General features: G+C 48.4%; 1 protein-coding gene across 1 annotated transcript in view; it reads left to right on the top strand.

The window, feature by feature from the left end:
- GABBR2 (gamma-aminobutyric acid type B receptor subunit 2) overlaps positions 1–18,012 on the top strand; it is a 399,248-nt gene that overhangs the window by 162,923 nt on the left and 218,313 nt on the right. The window contains exon 3 of the mRNA XM_077140179.1: positions 4,369–4,539. Within this exon, the coding sequence (XP_076996294.1) occupies positions 4,369–4,539 (171 nt within the window). The remainder of the gene's footprint in view (positions 1–4,368; positions 4,540–18,012) is intronic.

Raw genomic sequence — 18,012 nt, 5'->3', positions numbered from 1 at the left:
CTTCTGGACCTCAAGTCTGTTTATTGGAAACCAGGGGTGTCGGGTGGTTCAGTGGCAGAATGCTCACCTTCCATGCGGGAGGCGCAGGTGTGATTCCCACACCAAGCACTCCCCCCTCCAAAAAAAAAAAAACCATGGGTGTGAACATCACAATCACCTGGGAAGTTCTAAAATAATACTGAGGCCTGAGATTCCAATTCAGTTGGTTTGGAGTGGGAACAAGTCATCAGTATGTTTGACAATCTCCCCAGCTGATTCCAGTGCACAGCCAGGTTGCAGAACCCCCACGCCAGATGGCTCTTCACGTTGCCCCCAGGTCTGAAGTTCAGCAGTGCTAGAAGGGACCTGCAGTCTCTGTCCATGAGAGGAAATTCTAGGAGACTAAAGCCAGAGGGACAGGGATACGAAGCAATCTAATCAAAGTGTGCATTATCTCAAATGGTGCGGAAAATGTCAATGCCGGTTAATATTTTGCACCCAACAGGATTCAGACCTGGGGCATATGTTATACTCCGCGCCCATTGTAAGCACAATGGGCCATTTATTTACTGAACAGTGACCGCTGTAATTACCCACGGGGCAAACATATGAGGTTGTTCAAGCAACAATTAATTGGGGACCTGGAACTAATGGGACAATAATGGTAAAATATCAACCAGAGTGTGATTCAGATATCACATCAGAAAGTCAATATTTTCCAAATTGTATTAGATAAGCATTTTTGGGGACATGACGGCACATGTACCATCCCAGGTCCTGAAATTGCTGCTCCCCGATTTTTCCATCAGCTTGCCAGGGGAGGCTGGCACTGTTGTTTCCATCTTGAGAGAAGGAAAAAAACAGGAACCTTAGGTTTGGGGGAACTATAGGGAGCTTCTGATTCTCACTCTCATATGCACACACTAACTTTTTCATACAATTTTTGTAGGGTTCATAGATGCCTCATAAGAGTCCATGGAGTCAGCCTGAGATCCTCTGTGTTCTCACCAGGTTTTGACCCAGCCCCCCTTTTGCATGCCTCCAGAGACAGGGGCCTCATTACTTCCAACTGGCAAGCCTCTGTTGGTGGACTCCTTTGGAACACAAATGATGCTCAGTGGGTCCGTGTGAAACTTGCCTCCCTGTGAGTTCTTCCCATTAGGCCTTATTCTACCGAGGTGCTTTCTCACAGCCATGCTTCCCTTGACCGTACCGGTCTTAAAGTGCAACAAATAGGGTCTTTGGAGGCTCTTGAGTGTATGCAACCAAAACAATGGCCCTCAGGACCTCTGCTGCTTGCCTTCCTGAAGCCTTGAGGGGAAAGGAGTGCTTCCTTAGGGCAGGAGAGACAGGGAGGCATCTTCATTCGGGCCCGACAGGTGTCAGGATGTCATTTCTGTTCCTGAACCATGGTCCTATATAGCCAGTCCGCCTGATCCCACATCAGACAGAGCTACAAGGCTCTTCATCTTGATGAGAAGGGGGTTTATTGAAGATGCATCATCAAGGAACTGGAGGAAACAATTTTTTCCAAGTCGAGTTCGGAGTGGAAAGGGTGGTTTGGGCTTTTATAATCCAAAAGAGACAAAGAAATGGCAAAGGTCCGGAAGAAAGTAAAAAACTAAGTAAAAGTTGTAGGTGTCATTAAAATTGGGTGACGGGCACTTGCTTCGTGTTGCCTGGTCAGCGTGTCCTGTTACGGGCAGGTCCTTCTTTCTCTGTTGACCACTCAGGCCTCTGAGCTTGCCCTTCAAGGGGAGAAGGGTGCTGATGTTAGTTCATGTGACACTTTGTTCCTGCCAGCAGAGCAAGGGGGGCCTCTAGGAACAGTCAGTTTGTTTTTGTTGAGATTAGACCAACAGCATACCATTTCAACAAGGGCTTTTTATGTTTAAAATAATTCAAGGCTGCTTGAGTGAAGTGATTATGCAAAACAGGTTCTTTGGTTACTAAAAACTATACTAAGCTTTTTCCCGCTAAAGGAGTATTTTTTTAAAATTTATTTTTTATTTTATCCGGCTATCATTTCCCCAGGTACTGGGACTGGGCTGTGTAATGCGTCTAATCTAGAGCTGCTGCTGCAATAACTGAGGCTGGCGGGAGAGCTGGTGGCAGCAAAGATTGAGCTGGGCTCATCCAAACCACCTCTGGATCAAAGATTCAAATGAGACCAAAGAAGGAAGGGGGGAGGAAGGGAGAGGAGGGAGCAGGAGAGAGGAGAGGGAGTGTTCTAGTTTGCTAGCTGCCGGAATGCAATATACCAGAAATGGAATGGCTTTTAAAAAGGGGAATTTAATAAGTTGCTAGTTTACAGTTCTATGGCCAAGAAAATGCCCCAATTAAAACCAGTCTATAGAAATGTCCAATCAAAGATATCCAGGGAAAGATATCCTGGTTCAAGAAGGTCAGTGACGTTTAAGGTTTCTCTCTTAGCTGGAAGGGCACATGGCGAACATGGCGGCATCTGCTGGCTTTCTCGTGGCTCTACAAAAGGGCCTCTCTCCAAAATGTTTCCTCTTTTAAAGGATTCCAGTAAGCAACTCCACCTTCAATGAGTGGAGACACACCTCCGTGGAAATCATCTAAATCAAAAGTTACCACCCACAATTGGGTGGGTCACATCTCCATGGAAACAATCAAAATGCTCCCACCCAGCAATATTGAACGAGGATTAAAGGGCATGGCTTTTCTGGGGTCCACCACAAATTCAAACTGGCACAGGGAAGGAGAGAGGAAGGAAGGAAGGAAGGGTGGGAGAAGGAAGGAAGGAAGGTCGAAAGTACAGAATAGAAGAACCTACAGAAAAATCCTTTTGTAGCCTTAGAGTGGGAAAGGTCTTTCTAAACATATGACCCAACCCTGCAGACATGTAAGAAACTGGTCAATTGAGCCACATTAAAGACAAACAAACGGGCAAACTTCTGCGTGGCAAAAGGCACCGTGAGCAATGTCAAGAGCACAAAGTACAAACTGAGGGAACATTAGCAGGGTATCACAGATTGCTAATTTCCTTCACATAAAAAAAAATCTCTTCTACAAACGGATAAGGAAAAGATGAGGAGAATGGGGAAATGACTGCAGGATGTGAGACAGTTTCCAGAAAGGAGCTACGAATTCCTCTTAAACCCAGGAAGAGACACCCAATCTCACTTATAATAAGATTAATGCAAATTTGAACCACGTCAAGATGCCATTTTCCTGCCTTCCCACTGCACAGATGAGAAAGGCTGATAACCACATTCAGTGGATGAGCCCCATTCTAAAAGGAAGCCCAGGAAATGTTAGAAAGGAGACAACATTAAGGGGAAACTTGTAGGCAAGAGGACTAAGATCCAATTTAGCAAGTTATTGGCACTTAAAAGAAAAGGAAGAAATAATAAAAGGAAAGATGGACGGATTTGTCTACCAAGTGTAAATTAAAATACACACTCTCACAATTGAAAGCCAAGCAAATTAGGATATTTGTAGCAATTGTAACAGCCCAAATTTGAACGCTAGACATATAAAACGTCTTCATTAAAGTCAATAAGAAAAGCTTTAGACTACCACTCAAAAAAATACACCAAGGATGTGAGAAAGCAGTTCCTAAAATAGGACCTACTATTAGTTAAGCAACCCCTTGGGCACATTCAATCTGACGCATTAACAACGAATGTAATGATTCTGTTTTGTTAGTGATGTCATTCTACAATTAGACAGGAAAATGCTTTATTTTCCTCTGTTGACAAGGATGTGATGAATTTGGTCCTCCAGTTACACCCGGCTATAGGGTTATGTAAATACATACACCCTTTTTTGGAAATAAATAGCAAAAAAAAGCTCAGCTCTTTTATCTGGGAAATTTCGTATCATAGACTCTATCCTAAGGAAATAGCCTGAAATGAAGGGGGGGAAATGCTGTGCTCAAAGATGCTTGTAGAAGTACATGCCAACGATGACAAATTAGAGACAACTTATATGGCCCCTAATTGGGACTGCGTCAGTAAATTATCTGTTCATATATATACTGGGATATTATGCAGCTGCTGGAACGGTTTACCAGGAGTTTCTAATATAATGCTTAAATGCCTGTGGGATAATGTTAAGTGGAAAAAATGTTTGTGCATGTAAAATAATTTCAAGAATGTTTTTAAAAATAACAGCACATAGAAAGAGAGCTGGAGGGAAACAGATAATAACATTTGTGGTGATCGTTTTCAAAGGGAAAGTTTTTTGCTTTTTTCACCCTCTCCTCAATGGTTATGTATTGCTTTAACAATAAAAAGGCTTTAAACGTGCCTAATTTGTGTATTTGGGTACCGAGTCAGAACTAAGGCCTCTATTCTGGTAGGAAAGACCCTGGACTCACAGTTGTCATACCCACCAGTCAAATGTGCTGTCTCTTTTCAGCTTTCCTTTGCTGCGACCACGCCTGTGCTAGCTGATAAGAAGAAATACCCTTATTTCTTTCGGACCGTCCCATCGGATAATGCGGTGAATCCAGCCATCCTGAAATTGTTGAAGCACTTTCGGTGGCGGCGAGTGGGCACGCTCACGCAAGACGTGCAGAGGTTTTCTGAGGTATGCTCTGCCCCCAGCCCATTTTCCGGTCTCCCACACCTTCTCTTACCTGCCAGCTGCACTCAGCTCTCAGTTCGGGACCATATGGATTAACCAGGGACCAGTGACAAAAAAAAACTGCTTTTAAGAACATTAAAAGTATTTTATATCGGTGACCATATAAAACATAAAAATTTGCCATTTTAACCATTTTTAAGTATAAAATCCATTAGCCTTCGTTACAGTCCCAGTGTTGTGCTACTGTCACATCAGCCATTACTGACACTTGTCCATCACCCCAAACAGAAACCCTACATCCATTAACATAAATCACCATTCCCTCCTCCCTCTTAGCCCCTGGGAACCTCTAATCTACTTTCTGGCTCCATGAATTTGCTTCTTTTAGAGTTATCATTTAAGTGGAAGCAAACGGTATTTGTCCTTTTGTGTCTGGAAGACACGTTCTTTCAAGATTCATCCACGTTGTAGCGTGTATCAAAATTTCATCCCTTTTTACAACTGAGTGATACTCCATTGTGTGGACAGAGCACATTTCGTTGGTCCAGTTCTCTGCTGATGGACATTCAGGTTGTTTTCACCTTTTGACAATTGTGAATAATGCTACTGTGAACATTAGTGAGTGAAGCTGCTCGAGTCCCTGTTTTCACTTTTCTGGGGCACACACCTTGGAGCGGAATTGCTGGACCATGCAGTAATTCTGGGTGTAACTTTTTGAGGAACCTCCAGACTGTTTTCCATAGAAGCTGTACCCTTTTATAGTCCCACCAGCATTGCACAAGGATGCTTTATTAGCAGGGCAAAGCCGTTTTACTTAACATGGACAAAACAGAGTGGGATTTGCTTGTGCATGGGACTGGGGAAGCCTTCTCTTTCATTGTCCTTTTCTGTCTAAATTGTGTGTCTGGTTCCCTCAGTGTCCCTGTGGGTTTGTTCCTGATGATTCAGTGACCATAAAATATCATCATGTGTGCTGAGAGGATTTCTCTTGAGAGGAGGGTTTGTCAGAAGAGCTGGTTTGGAATGAAATCTCCAGTGTCACTATAGATGGGGTGGTGGTTTTTTTTTTTGTTTTTTTTTTTTTGGTTTATTTTCTCTTTAGTGACATACAAACTTACATGAATACATGGTTAAAAAATTATAAGCAATGCAATAAGTACATACTAAGAAAGTAGAAGTGTTTTCTTCCCCAGTCCCTTTGAATTCCACTCTCACTCCTGCTCTCAGTTTGGTGTTCATCTGCCCAGAACCTTTTTTTAAACCTAAATGGCTTCATTCTATACATTTTACTTTTCTCACTTTACAGCAATCTTAGAGACCTCAGTTGGCTTCCTTTTACTAAAAATGGCATTGTGTGCTGTCAGTAACAGTGGCCTAATGGAACCAGACCTGCGCGGATGGACGGATTGTTTCCAGCCTTTTGATATCATAACCAATCCTGCAATACTCACGTGTGCGCACACTTTCGTGCCTATGCATAATAGATTTCTGGAATTTATTGGGTCATTTTAAACTTTAGCAGGAGTGATGTCCCAAAAGCCTGCTCCAATTTGAAACCCTCCATTTCCATATGTCCTTACCAACACTGAATATTAGCAAAGCTTTAAAAATGTTTCCACTTGGAGGAGGTTAAATGTTGACCTTGAGTTACCAGCCCTACTACGATAGGCATCGTCCAGTAGGTTGGCCGGACCGTGGGACTGTCTTAGCTCTCGGTCTGAGTGGCTAAAAGTCCCAAATCAGGGCACCAGCAAGGCCCATCCATTTCCCCAAGTCCATGGCATCCTGGCACTGTCTTGCTGTAATGTTTGGGGTCCCTTGACTTGCCCCTCTGCCTCCATCATTTGGCCAGCGCTCTCCTGTCTGCTCTTCCAGTTTCTGCTGGCTTCTGGTTTTTGGTTCCTCCTGTGGCTTGCTCTGGCTTCTCTTTTTCAGGCCTCCAGTACTGCGGATTAAGAATCACCCTGACAGGGCCCTCTTTGCAAAGGGTTCACCCCTGCAGGGAAATGGGTTAGGAACCACAGTCTCTAGCCTTTTTCCTGTTGGTTGTCCTTCTACTACTTTCCTTTCCCTTCCCAAGTGTGCTCTGGGTACCTGGAACCTCCCTTCCCACTCAGAAAGATGAGACATTTCAGATGAATTTAGCAGCCTGAGAGAAAAAATGCTAGGCATGTGGTGGGGAGGTGTGAGCATGCAGTGACCAGTGCCATGGGGACAAGGCCAGCAGCGGTGGGGAGGGAGGTGGGTACAGAGCCTGGGTGGGAATCGCCTGGGGTGGTTTCCATTCTGGCTTTGTATCCCGCCTTTTCCAGGCTCTTGCCCCATCTCTCCAAAGGGAAGGAGGGGCTGTGTGATCTTGGGAAAATAACCTCCTTTCTCTGAGCTGCACTTCCTCTCCAGTAGCATGAGGCCCATCACCCTTTCCATGCCTTCTCCGCAGGGTTCACGCCAAAATCGAATGGATTTGAAAGAGCTTCGTAAACTGCAAAGTGCACGTGTGTGGAGGGAGGTTTTGGGAGGTACTGCAAAGCCAGAGTGGTTGGCCCACTACCTGTGGTTATCCAAGCAAGGCAAGCTTTCCCCAGGCTAGGTGGAGGGGCAGGTTCCCACTTCTCTGTTTTGCAGTCCCTGGGGAAAAACCCAAAGGCAACCTGACCTCCAGTGGTAATGATTCTTCACCAAACCCTGAAGAGTCTTTGGCTGGGAGTCTGCCGTTTGTCCAGCGCAGCCAGTGTCCTGAAATGAGTGGGAAACAGGCCAACCGTGGGGGGAAGGAGAGCTGTCCCGTGGCCCCATCCACACCGCACCCGGCAGCCTGCTTTATCTGATAGCATCTTTGGCAGTCAGCACCTGAAGAGAGAGCTCCTGCAACCTCTTTGTTGTCCAGAAAGGAAAACTTCGGCCCAGAGAGGGGAAGGATGAGGTTCAGGGTTTCAGAACACCTTAGAGATCACGAAAGTCTATCCACAAACCAAGGCAGGACTGAATCTTGGGGTCCCTACTCCCAGTGCAGATTTCCTACAGCTACTTCTTTCCATCCATCACCTCCTGTACTCACTTAGAGCTACCTGCAGGTAGCCTGGGAGTTTGGATACTGGAAAGCCTTGGTCTGGAGGGCCTAAATGATCAGCCCTGATGTTGGTCCAGCTGTTTATGGATTCCCAAGCACTCTCACAGCCAGCTTCCCTGGAGAAAGAGTGTATAGCGCCCATTGTAAAGAAGAAGACACCAAGGTTCAGAGTGGACAGCACCTGGCCCGAGGGCACATGCTGTTGAAGAGCCCAACTGGGACCAGGGGGCCTGACCCTCCACTACACTGTGACTGCACTGTGACTGACATCAAGAATTGACAGTTTGGTCCCCAGCCTGTCACCGCACAGGCTGTGTTCTGGCCTCTCGGTGGAAGCCTCTTTTCCCAGGACAGGATGTCACTTGATGATGTTGCTGGCGGGGACTCCTCCTGATTGAAAGCTCTCAGCCCAGCTGACTCTTCTCTGTGCTCAAGGACTCCAGCATTTCTCCCCGATGGCTGGGCTGCGTCGCTGGAGTGCAGGACCTGGAAAGTTGCCAGGGCTAACTGCTTTTCATGAGTGCAAAGGAAACTGGATTCCTTGTATGGAACTGGTCGATCAGTGCGTCAAGTACTTCTGTTCCGGACCGTGGCAATGGAAGGAATGTCAAGTGAAAACAGTCCTGAAGTCGGGGCAGGGCGGGGGTAAACCTTAATCCCATGCTGGGGGCTGAGGAAGAGCTGGAGGTCCGAGGACCGTCACAGCCCAAGCTGGCTACTCCTGAGAGCCCCGAGATTCAAGGCGAGTGGGTGGTCACCCCGAAGCTGCTGGAGACTCAGATGCAGTGGTTGATCTCAGGGCTCAGCTTTGCCAACTCTTTGTTTCCTGGGGCTACCACCAGCGGGGTGGCTTAGAATAACAGAAATGTATTGTCTCGCAGCATTGGAGGCTGGAGGTCCAATGTTAAGGTGTCAATAGGCCCGGCTCCCTCCGAAGCTTGTAGGGAAGGAACCATCCTTGCTTCTTCCTAGCCTCTCCTGGGTGGCCCCAAGACCCTGGCATTTGTTGGCTTGTAGACACAGCACTTCAATATTTGCCTCTGTCATCACATGCCTTCTTTCACATGCAGAGAGAAGGGCTTCTTCCCTGATAAGGATCTCAGTGATACTGGGTTAAGGGCCCACTCTGTTCCAGGATGACCTCAGTTCCATTTAACTAATTCCATCAGAAATGACCCTGTTTTCAGATCAGGTCACCTTCCGAGGTTGTGGGAGTTAGGACTTCAGCATATTTTGGGGTATACAGTTCAACCCATTACCCCAAGCAATGACTGTGTGACACTTGGCAGTTCACTTGCCCTCTCTGAACCTGGGAGGTAAGAGGTGTGGAGGACCCAGGGGAAAAGCTGGTGGCTGAAAAGAGTGAACTTGCTTCAGCTGGCTGTCTCCGGATCAATGATTTAAGCAGAATGAAAGAAGGAGGGACTTGAGCCCCAAGCAGCACCTTTCAGCTGGCTGAGATCCCATTTTTCCATCCCTGCATCACTGGGGATGGGAGGGTCAGGCTGGAAAGCATGAATGAAAAGTGGCTGCATAATAGCTGCTCACTAAAGGACCATCCTCTGTTCCATGAGTTCATGGCACAAGCTCTAGGAATGCATATTCCTTTGCACAAAAAATAATCCCAGGGTCTAGGTGTATGTCCCCAGGTCTGCAACAGCCCTTGCCTGAGGAGGCCCAGAGATGGGCAGACATGGGCCCAGGGTGTGTGGGTGTTAGGCCTCCTGCACTCCTCAGCCCTGGCTGCTCACCAGAATCGCCAGGAATTGGGGTGGGGGTGGTTTTTATTTTATTTTAACCTTCAGATACTCCCCTTTGTAATACAAAGTGGGATTTAGTTTCCCTATTTGGGTTTTTTCCTTTTCTCTCCCCACCCCCACTTTTAGCAGCTTTACTGAGACATAATTTACCTACCATTCAGTCCATCCAGTGTAAATGTACAGGCCAGTTATCTTTAGTAAATGTATATGGGTGTGCAGGCCTCGCTACAGTCTGGTTTTGGAAAACTTCCATCCCTCAAAGCCCCTCTTGGACTCCTTTGCCTCCAATCCCCCACCTCACTCCAGCCCCGGGGAATCATTCATTTGCTTGCTGTCGCTAGTCTTCCCTCGTCCTGGAATCTCACGTGCATGGAATTATTTAACGTGCAGTCCCCATGCCTGGCTCCTTTCACATAGCATAACGTGTCTGAGGCCCACTGCGTGGGAGCAGGTGTCAGTAGTTTCTTTATATTGCTTTGTGGGTTTCCTTCGTGTGGGTGGAGCATGGTTTGGAATCAGCTGTGGAGCTTTAAAAATCCCAGCCACGCCGTACCCCTGCCCCACCCAGTTAGGCGGTAACCAGTAAACCCAGGTGTTGGCGCTTTTCCACCCTCTGCAGCCGCGATTGAGAGTCTGGAATCCGGCTGGACGTGGCACCCTCTGGTGGCTTCACGGGGCCGCCCTCAGCTGCCTGGGGGCCTGAAGCAGGAAGGTACAGCGTGGCCGTGCCCCAGCGTGGGGACCGCCAGGTGTGTGGGACACAGGTGGGGGCAGTGGCGCAGAGTAGAAGATGCTGCCGAGAGGGTCCCTGGGGTCCCCCCCGGGAGGGGGGTGCAGGGACAGGTGGCCTTGGGGCTTGCAGGCCCCTGTGAAATGCGGGTCCCAGAGGGTGCAGTGGGGAGGGAGCCGGAAGGATGTCCAGTGGGCACTGCAGGTGCAGGGCAGAGCAGGGATTGGGGTGGACATGGGGACTGCAGCCTCAGGGGTCTTGGGGCCCCGTCCCCCAGTTCTGGGTCCCGTAATCTCCTAAACCAACTGCACCAACACCCCTATTCTCTTGGTTCCCAGTTCTCTGGTGCAACTAGCCCCCTAAGGGCACTTGGATAAATCGCTTTTCCCCTCTCAGCCTCAGTTTCCCCCTCTGTGAGATAAGGGTGTTGGGAGTTCTGGGAGATCTGGGCACATGGCTGTGAGAATTAGTCCCTTTATGCCTCAGTTTCTCCATCTTGGGAATGGGGGGTGTAATAGTACTTCCTCTCAGGCCTGTTGTGAAGAGTGGATATGTCAGGGTATGTCATGTGATAAGAGAAGTGGCTCGCAAAGGACAGCTGGTGTTTGAATTGTTGCCTGGAGCTGGGTCCCTAGCCCATGGCATCCTCCCTCCAGAACAAACTTCTCCAGATTGGAGGACCCCAGCCCGCCTCCAAACAGGCCCCCTGCCTGAGTCGCTGGTCTTTGGTGTCGAGGCTCCCGGAGATGACCTTTCCATCCCAGAGGCCCGCTCCAGTGGCAGGACCCACCGAGGTCCTTGCTTAGCCCTCCCTGGAAAGGTCACCATCTGCAGAGCTTCCTCTCCAAAGCAGCTGCCCTTCCAGGCCCTGTGGGGCGCCGCTTGGCTCTTCCCCACTTACCGAGGCACCAGCTGCCCTACCAAGGGGTATCTGACCATCTCCTCTGGAATTAGGGCTTCCTGTCCTTGAGCTGTGGTTTCTGTAGCATGCCTGCAGCAGAGGGCAGGAGACCTCTCACTAGCCTCTAATCCAGGAGCCACGATATTAGAACAATCAGCCCTTCCCGCTGGCTCTGAGCTGGAGTGAGCTCCTTGCTTGTTCAGAGGCCCTTCATCGCCCACCTGGGGCCTCCTTCTTGGTCTCCCCTCCTGTAGCTTCCTCTGCTACCCCAACCCCAACCCCCTTTCCCCTGCCCCACAGTCCAGGCACACCTCTGGGCTGCTGGGTTTTCTCTCTGCAGGAGCATCCATCCCCCTCCCCACCTGACTCCTCCTTCCTGCCCAGGCTGCGTCGGGGGGCTCCTGGGTGCCCTGTGCCTCTGGGACTTTTCCCTGTACTGGGGTTTTACGGACCTACCCCTTCCCCCTGCCTCGTGCCCGCGTCACTGGGCCTCGGGAGATCAGCAGGTGCTGACGCCCACACAACACAGTCAGGGTATGCAGCCCTGCCTTCATTTTAAGGTCCTCTTTTTGCAGTGACATTGTCGGTGGATATTTTTCTAGAGATCACAGTGGGCCAGCCACTGGAAGCAGCAGTGACCAGGGCCCTGGCATATGGTCGCTTCTGAACGATGTCAGTACTGGAAATTTGGAATGCACATATTTTGGTTTGTGTCTGAGTTGTTTTTCTTGGCTTTGTGGTCCTGGGAGATTCAACCTGAGTTGTCAGCACTTCCGAATCCTCTCTTGATACAGTAACAAGAAGCTGTAGCAATTATAAACATACGTGCACCTGACAGCAGGGTCCCAAAGTAGATGAAGCCTACACTGGACGAATTGAAGAGATAAATAGACAAGTCTATGGTGATCTTTGGAGAAATGTAAATTCCCAGACCCTGCCCCACACCTGCTGCATGAGACCCTCTGGGGCAGCGCCCAGCGATCTGATGCACGCTGAGGTTTGAAAACCACTGTACTGGCGGGAAGGGCAGCTGCCAGGTGAGACCCCTGTGTCCTGAAACCCATCACCTGAGAAAAGGACCATGCACAGCAGAAGGGCCAAGCCACCTCTGGTCTCTCTCCGTGCCTCCCCCCACCCCCCAGGAGTCACCCAGAGAGCAGTGTGTCCATCTGGCTGCAGACGTGCAGCAGGAGCCTCCCAAGGAATTACATTCCAACCCTGATGGTGCCCGTGCCCCACCCTTGCCCCTGCTTTCATCTGAAGAGCTTGCAATGCTGTCCCGTGGCATGGCTGCCTGCCCCGAAGGTGAACCTCCGTGTCGCCCCTGAGATCTTCCCTGTGGGTTCCCTGCCCGCGGGCCCATCTGCAGGCACTGCCCCTGGTCTGCCCTGCCCACACAGAGTGGCTGCTTGTGCAGCCTCTTTGGCATTTGTTTTCGGGGTAGGGGAGGAGGGCGGGAGTCCATTATTTCCACAGTGTCTGCTATATGCACACAACATGAGTTTTATAGAGTTTTCATAGCTGTGGATTTATATTATTCTGTGTTTAAAAAAAAAAAAAAGATGACTAGCCCTTCAGAACTGCACCAAGCCAGTAGCCCATGGGGGTACCCAGGCTGAACCAGCCTGGAAGGGGGAGTGAGTATATTTTGGGAGGCCCCATGAGCAGCTTGCCCATTGATTGGCAGGGGTGCGCAGGGTTGAAGGGAAGGATGGGGAGGGGGCAGGCCATGGGGTTGGTGCTGACAAGATGCTTTTTGTCGAAGCCTGACACAAAGCCCATGTTCATGAGCCTCGGATGTTTCTTTGGGGTCAAGGTCAAGAACTGGACTGACAAATCTTCAGCCCCCTCCTTTGGGGCAGAGTCTGGGGTTCAGGCACCACATATTCACCCACGTAATTTCCCCCAGAGGAAAGTGCCACCCCACTAGCGAGCTGTCTGCCCCACCCATTTGTGCCAGAGCGGGAAGACCCCGCTTGGGTGAGAACCCCAGGGTCCTGGGTTTGAGGGTCACCTGTGGAGCCATGTTCAGTGTGTGCACAGCAGGGACCACAGGACTTTGTCCAGTCAAGGCCACAGTGGCTATGCCTTCTGCCTTTGGACAGGTGGCCCCCTCGGCGCCTCCTCGCTCCACTCCTGAGGGTGGGGAACGGGTCGCCCCTGGCCACAGTGCAGAAGGAGCACGTGAGTGCCTTGGGTGGGCCCTTCCTGCTCCCTGTGCCATGCCCTCCCCAGCACCGGAAGACAGGAGCCACCCTGGACTGGGCTCGGAGGGACGGCGGATTGGCTGTGGCCCCGGGTGCCAGCACCCAGGTAGACATCACACTCTTGGTTCACAGGGCAAGTGGGACCGGAGGACTTCCTCTACCCCCATTGCATGAATGCCGGGGCTGGGACAGCCCAGAAGGTGACCCTAGGGCCTCTGGCGGGGACTGGGGACAGCTGGACATTCTTGGTGACCTGGACGCCCTCCCCAAGGACATGTCTTGGGCTGCCTGTGCCGCCCCCGGGTCAGTTCCCAGAGCACAATGCCAGCCCAGTGGAAGCAGCTGCTGCAGGAGGGCCTTTGGGAGGAGAAAACCTCATTTTCACCCCTTCTCCTACCACATGCCGTCACTCTCCCGGAGCAGTGCAGGCTCCCCTTTACAGAGCTGACTCGTGCAGGGGCCCAGGTCACACTGCCAAGAGGGGGCAGGTGCAGGTGAGAACTCAGGTTTGTGGCTGCCCTGTGGAGAGAAGGAAGCAGCAGGTCCGAGGCGAGTATCTCCCAGCTACCCTGCCCCCTGCCCCCACTGCAAGTCGGGAGGTGCTACAGAGACAACCAACCTCATGTCCCGGGGAACTTCTTGTGATCCCTGGAATTGCCACCGTGCAAGTCTGCTTCTTGTCTTTATGACCCTCCCAGATCCCGGCCGCGGAGCCCAGTCCTGCCTCTCCATACCTGCTCTTACCACGCTCACAGGAGGCTTTGCTTCAGCCGGGCTTCCTGGCTCATGTGGGGCCGTGCATCTTGGAGTGTGGTGTGTGGGTTCCCCTGAGCTATTCTGGTACATTCCAGTGCGTTCTTCCCCCAAGACCCATCTGCCAGGCTCAGGTGGTGCCAGCGCCACATGAGCAAAGAAGTGGAGTTGGGAAGTGTGCAGAAACTTCGAGAAATGGCAGGTGGTCCTGGAGTGTAATGGCTCCATGTGCTGGGTGAGAAGCAGGAGGATGAATTTAGAGCCAAGCTGGCCCCTGCACCCCTCCAAGTTTGCTCTTTACCTGTGAGCATGGTAGGAGCCATGGAAGGTTGTGGAGTAGGGGCTGAGATGCTCACACCAGTAGCAAAGCAGTCTTGAGGGCAGATTGAAACAGAACAGAACCAGCTGGCAGGTTACTGCAGTAATTCAGAAGGAATGTTTTCTGACCTCAATATTAATACATACTCAATGCAGAAACACAGAAGAGCAGAAAAAGAAAATTGGAAATCCACTATAATCCTGTCCACTGAAATGTCGTTGTAACCATTTAGGTATATGTCGGTACAGCTTTTACATTGCATAGAAATGGACACGTATAAACAAATACACGCTCTTAGTAGAGAAATGGGGCTTTTTAGACTTAGCAGTCTGGCGGGGAGGTTTTTTCTCCCAAGCCAACAGATATTCTCCATCTGTGTGATTCCTGGTGACCACTGATGACCTGGTGATCCTGTGAGCTGATCCCCCCCCGGGACCCAGCCCCCCTCGGATGGAGTTGGGGCTGTTTTCTATCGGCTGTGTTGATCCTACAATCTGTTCCCTACTTCCCATACTCCAACAATTCTGCAAATACCCTGTCCGTTGATGGTCTTCTTCATTGTTTTCCGGAACTATTACGATGTGTTTTCCTTAAAAAATCCTTCGTCTGCCATTTCAAGGAATTTGGGACGTATTTTCTGTTGCCATCTTCATCCAATCCCTGATTTTAAAAAAAAGTTTTTCCCTATGGATTTGCCATAACTTACTCCAGAAAGCCCCCTATTGAAGCAGTTGCCAGTTTTTCCTGATTATAAACAACCATGCTGTCAACTCATCCTAATATTTTCGTGCAAGCATTTCTGATTATCTTCCAAGGATCAATTCCTAGAAATAGCGCCTGCACATTTTTGAACCTTTTGTACACGTTGCCAAATTGTCCTCTAGAAAGATCATACAATTTCGAGTTTCAGAGAGGTCTAGGAGAGTACTCGTTGCCAACATTTGTATATTATTCTTTTTTGATCTTTGGCAGTTGCTGTTTTAATTTGCATTTCTTTGATTACTATTGAGATTGAATTTGCTTTTGACTAAGAATATTTCTCATTTCGTTTCTCCTTTTGTAAATTGGCTTTTCTTGCAGTTGGCGCTTATTCTTACTGGAGAGTTCTCTTTAGTGATTTACAAGAGCCTTTTAGAAAGTCAGGACGTGAGCCCTTTGTTACATCTTTTTGCAGCTTTCCCTCCAGTGTTTTGTGTGTCATCTAATTTTGGCTAGGATGTTATTTGATATTTTGAAAATTTTAATTTTTATCTAGTCAAATTTATCAAGAGCTTCCTTTTTCTGTTTTTGCCTTTAGTGTTATACTTGGCAAATCCTTTCCCATTCCAAGAATTTCCATTGATCCAACTGTCTATTCTGGAATTTGCAGCCCCTTGTTTAAAATATTACTGCTTTATATGCAAATCCTCCTTGTTTAAATGTGCAAATCCTGCTCTTTAAACAATTGCCTATATTTTCACCAATTCAATTGTTATACGGTTCCAAACAGGCCCTTGGTGCTTTAATTTCCGTTTCATTACTCTAGAATTAATTTGGGAACCCTTGATGTCTTTATAATACTGAGTCTACCCATTCACGAACTTGAGACATCTCTATTCCAAATATCTTAGCATGTCCTTGGTAAGGTTTTGTCAGTCCTTTCCATTTCCTGGTAGGTTTATTTGCAGGTTTTCAATGCTTATGTTGCCTTGGGGGAATGGGAGCTGTTTTCCTTGACATTTTTTAAGGGGTTAGTGCTGTAATGTGGGGAGTGCTGTAATGTGGGAAAGCTGTTAACCTGTATATGTATATCTTATGACTGGTCTCATCACTGAACTCGTAGGACTCCTGTTAGTTTTTCTGTTAATTACCTTGGGTTTTCCAGGTAGCAGACAATAACATCTGGAGCAAGGGCAGATTTGCTTTCTGTTTTTTCAGCATTGCAGCCTCTTGCATCTTTATAATTTTTCTTCGGGACCGCATTGTAGCGTGGTTAACGGCAGAATGAGTGTCCAGGTTCTAATCCCAGCTTAGCTACTTACTGGCTGGGTGACCTTGGGCAAGTTACTTAACTTTTCTGTGTCCCCGTAGTGGGGATATAATTGCATGGTCTCGTGGGTTTGAGGATTAAAATAGTATGTGGAAAGCTTAGAACAGTAGCTGTGGGGGCACTCAGCATCTATTACTGCCAGCATCACTCATTATCATTATTATTCATTATTATTTTTATTGCCTTCATGGCTTCATTCAGTAAAAGTTCTAGAGTTGAATTTAAACTTTAAGGCTTGTCTTATCCTTGGCTTTAACGAGGATGCTGGTAGCATTTGACTCTAAGATATGCTGTCTGATGGAAAAGCAGGTGTTCCTCAACATAGGAAGGGCCATTTGATTTTTATTTTACTCAGTGTGCAGACCAGATACGCATGTTGAAAAGCCATATGCCTGTTGAGCATCTATAGCGGCAGCTAGGTGTGTTTTTCTTTCATGTATTCACGGGGCGAGTCATCCTCATCGATTTCCTCCTGGTCATTCCATGAGGTGTTAATCCTTCAATGTGTAATCACTGAGCACCGAGTATTTGGGGCTCTGCTCTAAATCCTGTGAACACATCAGTGAATGAGACAAAGGCCCTGCCCTCGAGGAGCTTGCATTCTAGTGGAGGAGACAGGTGATAAAAAAAATCAATAAGCAGATTAGCGCATAGTAAGGTCAGTGGAGAAAAGTTAAGTAAAAGAAATAGCAGGGTATGCTGTGCGGTGTGGGGTGAGGCCAAGGAGAGGTTCAGAGATAAGGTGACATATGAGCAGACACCTGAAGGAAGTGAGGGGCAGATCACAGGGGTAGCTGAGAGAAGAGTATTCCAGCCAGAGAGAATGGCATGTGCAAGGGTCCTGAGGTGGTGGCGATTCTGGTCATGCCAGAGCAACATCCAGGAGGCCGTTGTGGCTGGAAGAGAGTAGCTGAGGGGAGAGTGACGGGGTATGGACCAGAGTGGCGGGAGGGCAGGGAGAGTGCAGTGCCTTACGGACATTTGTGAGAACTTTGTCTTTCACTTTGACTTGGTTGGAAAGCTCCTAGAAATTTTTTGGTTTTGTTTTTATTGAGGTAAGATTCACATAGCATAAAAAATTGGCTATATTAATCATTTTAAAGCGCACAGTTCAGTGTCCTTTTAGTATATTCACAGTTAGGTGCAGCCATCACCACTATCTAATTCTGCACTTTTGTCACCCCAGAAAGGAACACATACTTATTAGGCAGTCGCTCCCCATTTCCCTCGGCCCAGCCCCCAGGAACCACTTATCAACTTTCTCTCTCTGTGCATTTGCCTACTGTGGGCACTGCATATGACTGACTCATTAATAGTAGTCTTTTTGTGTCTGTCTCCTTTCACTTAGCCTAATCTTTTCAAGATGCGTCCATGTCACCTTGATAGCATGTATCAGAACTGCATTCCTTTTTATGGCTGAATAATATTTCATTGTATGTACAGACCATATTATGCTTGTCTGTTTATCTGTTGATGGATACTTGAGTTGTTTCTGCTTTTCGGCTATTGCGACTAGTGTTGCTATTAAAAATCCTGTGCACAAGATCTTGCGAGAACATATGTTTTCATTCTCCTGGGTATATATTTAGGAGTGGAATTGTTGGGTCATGTGGGAACTCTATGTATATGTTTTTGAGAAACTGCCAGTTTCCCACGGTGGCTGCACCATTTTACATTCCCATCACCAGTGTACGAGGGTTCCAATTT

The sequence above is a fragment of the Tamandua tetradactyla genome, chromosome 2 (genome assembly GCF_023851605.1).
Source record: "Tamandua tetradactyla isolate mTamTet1 chromosome 2, mTamTet1.pri, whole genome shotgun sequence".
In the NCBI taxonomy this organism is placed as follows: Eukaryota; Metazoa; Chordata; class Mammalia; order Pilosa; family Myrmecophagidae; genus Tamandua; species Tamandua tetradactyla.
This window is presented reverse-complemented; position numbering and strand designations above follow the sequence as displayed.